At 50.0% G+C, this 5,261-nt stretch overlaps 1 protein-coding gene across 1 annotated transcript in view; it reads left to right on the top strand.

The window, feature by feature from the left end:
* clasp1a (cytoplasmic linker associated protein 1a) overlaps positions 1-5,261 on the top strand; it is a 73,129-nt gene that overhangs the window by 34,000 nt on the left and 33,868 nt on the right. Inside the window, exons 9-12 of the mRNA XM_084451494.1 lie at positions 3,815-3,958; positions 4,073-4,149; positions 4,491-4,583; positions 4,837-4,982. Coding sequence (XP_084307620.1) covers positions 3,815-3,958; positions 4,073-4,149; positions 4,491-4,583; positions 4,837-4,982 — 460 coding nt within the window. The remainder of the gene's footprint in view (positions 1-3,814; positions 3,959-4,072; positions 4,150-4,490; positions 4,584-4,836; positions 4,983-5,261) is intronic.

Genomic DNA, 5,261 nt, shown 5'->3' with positions numbered 1-5,261 from the left:
TGATGGTATAACTGTGATGGTATAACTGTGATGGTATAGCTGTGATGGTGTAACTGTGATGGTATAACTGTGATGGTGTAACTGTGATGGTATAACTGTGATGGAGGAACGAGGTATTTCACATACAGCTGCACTCCTCTCCCTGACCCTGTAAAGCTCCTCGCTATCAGTGGCTCACACCCAATAGTGCTCCTATTGGTTGATTCTCACACCCATAGTGCTCCTATTGGTTGATCTCACACCCATAGTGCTCCTATTGGTTGATCTCACACCCATAGTGCTCCTATTGGTTGATCTCACACCCATAGTGCTCCTATTGGTTGATCTCACACCCATAGTGCTCCTATTGGTTGATCTCACACCCATAGTGCTCCTATTGGTTGATCTCACACCCATAGTGCTCCTATTGGTTGATCTCACACCCATAGTGCTCCTATTGGTTTATCACAAAGCCATAGTGCTCCTATTGGTTTATCACAAAGCCATAGTGCTTCCTGGCTTCCTCTGTGTGTTTTTTCTTCTCAGAACCATATCCTTGTATAGTGTTGTTGACATAAATCGCCAAGATTATTGCTGCAGCATTTTTGACACAAATAACCAACATTATTGCCGTAGTGCTGTTGACATCCGACAGTAGTGTGATGAGGGCCAGAGAGCCGGGGGGGTGATAACTGGTCTCTAGCCCTGTCAAGCCCAGCCCTGAGCACACACACCACACACACCACACACACACCACACACACCACACACCAGGGCCGCTCCTATCTGGATTCCCTCCCTCACCCCACCTCCGCACATACAGATGAGAGAAATGACACCAGGGAGGCGGGATATTACAGCTCACCTGCTGAGGACTGTGGGAGGAGGAGGAGGAGGAGGAGGAGGAGGAGGAGGAGGAGGAGGAGGAGGGACAGTCCACATCTACAGAGCCTGCATCTAGCAGTTTGGAAGAATGTGTCTAAATCTCTCTTTTTATTTTTTAAACCAAATAGCTTTTTGGCTATTAAATGGCGGTTTAGCGTCATAGGAATACGTCTAATATTGATTTTCAGCTCAGAAAATGTGATTTCCGTCAGTGTCCAATCAAAGCAGAGACCTTCCGTTTATTGAATCGGAAGCGGGGACTGATCCCAGCGAGCAACGCTGACGGGGAACATTACATTACATTACATTACATTACAGTCATTTAGCAGACGCTTTTATCCAAAGCGACTAAGAATAATTGCATTTAACGTAGGAAGAGCCAATGTACTACTACTTGCCAGAACTCACAAGTGCATCTCCTTTCTAAAACAAGTGACTAAGAGCATAATCTAGTGCTGAAGGCAAAGTGCAAGAATCACAATCTAAAGTACAGTGCAATATAATATAATACAATAAGTGCCTGTGGACGACGGCCTTCTGGGATTGACTGGACTGAGAGGGGACGAGGGGGGGACGTTAAGTTCTAAGTTTGGTCCTGCATGCTGATGCCCACTAATGTAGGAGAACAAGAGAATCAAAGGGTTAGAGTTTCACGCCCCGTCTGCGGTGGTCATGGCAACGGAGACGGAACGGTTCTCCTCAGCTGTAGCGTGTTTCTGGAGGAGGCCGGTAAACATGACGACGTCGTTGTTTTTTGTTGTTGTTGTGACACATTGTGAGTGCACAGTGGATAGAGGTGACCTCACAGCTGCTGTCCCTTCCCTCGTTGGCCAGAAGTGTCCCTGTGGGCCGGTCACACCACACTGGCACTGCGGGAGCAACACACACACACATGCACACACACACACACACACACACACACACACACACACACACACACACACACACACACCCCAGTGACACACCAGTCTGTTTGACAGTTTACCTCAGAGAGACAGGGCTTTAGAGGAAGCTAGTTTAGCACTCCAGCAGCGCAGGTCTCTCTCTCTCTCTCTCTCTTTCTCTCTCTCTCTCTCTCTCTCTCTCTCTCTCTCTCTCTCTCACACACACACACACTCTCTCGCTCTCTCTGTTTGTCTCTCTCTCTCACGCACACACACACACACGCACTCTGGCATAAACATAGTCACACGCACTCTGACATAAGCAAGGGGCGAGTCATACTCAGTCGCTCACACCCTGTTCAGATGCCTGGCTAGAGAGAGAGAGAGAGAGAGAGAGAGAGAGAGAGAGAGAGAGAGAGAGAGAGAGAGAGAGAGAGGGAGAGAGAGAGAGAGAGCTCAGAGAGCGTGACAGAGAGCATGCTGAGGAAGCTGGTGTGTAAGAAGATCTGCTCCCGTAAGACCACTGCCTTTACTACCTCTGCTCTCTCCCTGCTCTCTCTCTCTCTCTCTCTGTCTCTCTCTCTCTCTCTCTCTCTCTCTCTCTCCCGTTATCTCTCTCTCTCTCTCTTCCTCCATCTCTGTCTTACCATCTCTTAATTCTCACTCCTATTCGCATCCCCCTTTTCTCTACCTCCCTCATCCTGTTTGTCCTTCGATTCTCTCTATCTCTATCTCCATCTCTATCTCTTAATGACGGGTTCGGCTTCACCGTAATGACTGTTGTCTGTCGACTGGATGGAGGGATGAGGTGCGGACGGAGGGATGAGGAGAGAAGGAGAGAGGAGGGAGTGAAGGGGAGATGGACAGGCAGGAACGTGTGGACGGGGCGTGTCTCGCTGTGTGCCGGGGGCTTTGTCTCGGTCTAAACGGGCGAGGGAGGAATCGGAACGGCCGTTAGTCATCCGCGTTTTTTGTGCCGTTCGCCACAGTTAAGGCTGTCGACAGGTCAGTCGTGGCGAGCGTTGGGTTTAGTAGCCGCGATGTAGGAGGAGGCTTCAGGCATTCAGAGATCTTGAGTGATCTTTCCCTAGAGACGGCTGATTGTCCATCGTCTGCGTCTGTTAAATGAAACATCAGTATGCGCTGTTGTCTGTCCGTCTGTCCGTCTACCCGGCGTCCTCCCAGAATCCTATTTGTTCGTCATGCTAATCCGTCGTGCGAACCGGAGAGTTGGAAGATGTGACAGGTGGCCTCTAACGCCGTAATCCAGATTAAACACTCCCTCTATGATGGATGGAGGGACACACACACGCACACACACACACACACAAACACACACACAGGAACCTACTGTATCAGCAGTCCAGAGGGGTTTTAGTACACTTGGAACAAAATATTATTATGTGGCGCTGAAAGCTCAATTCAAGGTTAAACAAATCTTGTGGACTCATGATGAGATTGAATTTCCAAAAGTAGCGTGTCATCGTTGTGGGATGTGAACCCAGCTTAACTCCCATGGTTGCTATCGGAGCCTGGTCTGGGTGGATGATGCCCTCCAACTGCAGGTGTCGAACCTGACCCTAAAGATCTAAAACCAGGTCCAAGATCAGGGACTAGAGGCCCTAGGTTTGGCCCACCTTGGGCTGGCATTGCTTGACCGTCCCTTCTCCTCACCTAATCACTGTTGATAGGGGACAAAAAAGGACTCTCAAGGTCAGCAAGAAGGTCTCCGGGTCTTTCCGTGCGGAGTTTGCATGTTCCCTCCGTGTTCCTCCTCAGATGCTCTTCAGTCCGCTCCCTGACCAGGACTTGGACTGAGCACTTGGACTCGGTCCCTGCCGGGCGCCACTGACGAGGCTGCCCTCTGCTCCTGGCTGCCCCTGGAGGCGACCACTGAAGATGTGTGTGTGTGTGTGTGTGTGTGTGTGTGTGTGTGTGTTTGCGTCGCCCCTCACTCGTGTGTTTGTGTGTCCAATAAAGACCCCTGGCCCAGGAACGATTATTATTATTATTATTATTATGAATTATTAATCATTATTCTCCTTCTTCTCCTTCTTTTTTCCTTAGATAAGAACTTTGATGATGAGGACTCAGTGGACGGGGGCCGGTCCTCCTCCTCCTCATCCTCCAAGGCGCCCCCTAGTGGCCGGAGGACGGTGGGCATCGCCTCGGTCAGGAGGCCCAGTTCAGCCGGCGCACCCAAAGCTGCAGGTGAGCAATGCTGACCGGTGGACAGGACCAAAGAAGAAGACTAGTTATCCAATAGGAAGTCCTTCTGGCAACCCCTGGATGAATGCTTCTTGACGCGTGCGTTTGTCTGTGCAGGTAAAGAGGGGGTCAGCGCAGGGGCTGTAGACGACGACGACTTCGTCAAGTCCTTTGAGGATGTACCTTCTATCCAGGTAAGACCCTCTCCCTGGTCCTCAGAATACCAGCATATAAGCCCTGTGCTGGTCCATGGAAGCCCCGCCCTTAAATAGCTCCGCCCGCCATGACTGTTCTCTGTAGACTAATACAGACAGTAGACAAAATCCAATTCTGGATGGTTCGCCAGGCTATGTCCACAGTCCACTCACGGAACCTGGTTTAGACTCTCACTGAGGTGAAGTAAGGTGGAAATTCCTTCCTTCCTTCCTTCCTTCCTTCCTTCCTTCCTTCCTTCCTTCCTTCCTTCCTTCCTTCCTTCCTTCCTGTGACTCCCTCTCTGACCCCCAACCCCCCCCCCCCTCCCTCCCTCATGCAGATCTACTCCAACCGTGAGATGGAGGACCAGCTGACCAAGGTGCGCGAGGTGCTGAATGACGACAAGCACGACTGGGAACAAAGAGTAGTGGCGGTAAGGACCGTAGCCCCGCCTACAATATCTCAAACACGCCCTCTCTGATCCCTTATTGGTCCCTACAGGACATCAGTCTCAGGCCTCGTCCGTTACCAGGTCAAGGGATATTTTTTTCTCTGTTCAATCGCCCGGCAATTTTCTCTGTAACGTCAATTAACGTGTGGTACTTGTGGCGTTCGTACTGCTGCGTAGTAGAGTGATGTGCTGCCTCTGACGCTCTCTGACACGCGCCTCCCTCCTCCTCCTCCAGCTGAAGAAGGTCCGATCGCTCCTATTGGCCGGCGCCCTGGAGTACGAGGGCTTCCCTCAGCAGCTCCGCCTCTTGGAAGCCCCCCTGAAGCTGTCGGCTAAAGACCTCCGCTCCCAGGTGGTCCGCGAGGCCTGCATCACCCTCGGGTAAGGAGTAGGGCTGGGTTTAAAAAAATAGATTAATCGATTCTGAATCAAATGATTCAGAATCGATTCATGAATCCCAAAATCGATCTTTTATTTAATGAATGAATGAATAAATGAAGGAATGAATAGTTCATTAATTCATTCAATGATTCATTCATTCATTCATTTTTGGAAATCAGTATCGATACCCAGCCCTAGTATTGATGTGCATAACTTGGCAGTCATGTAATTAAGGTTACAGCTAAAAAAACCAAACAGGTTTTAGTAACACTAACCGAA

The sequence above is a fragment of the Borostomias antarcticus genome, assembly GCF_949987555.1.
Source record: "Borostomias antarcticus genome assembly, chromosome: 17".
Taxonomy (NCBI): domain Eukaryota; kingdom Metazoa; phylum Chordata; class Actinopteri; order Stomiiformes; family Stomiidae; genus Borostomias; species Borostomias antarcticus.
The sequence above is the reverse complement of the archived record's forward strand: the minus strand, read 5'-3'. Positions and strand labels throughout refer to the sequence as shown.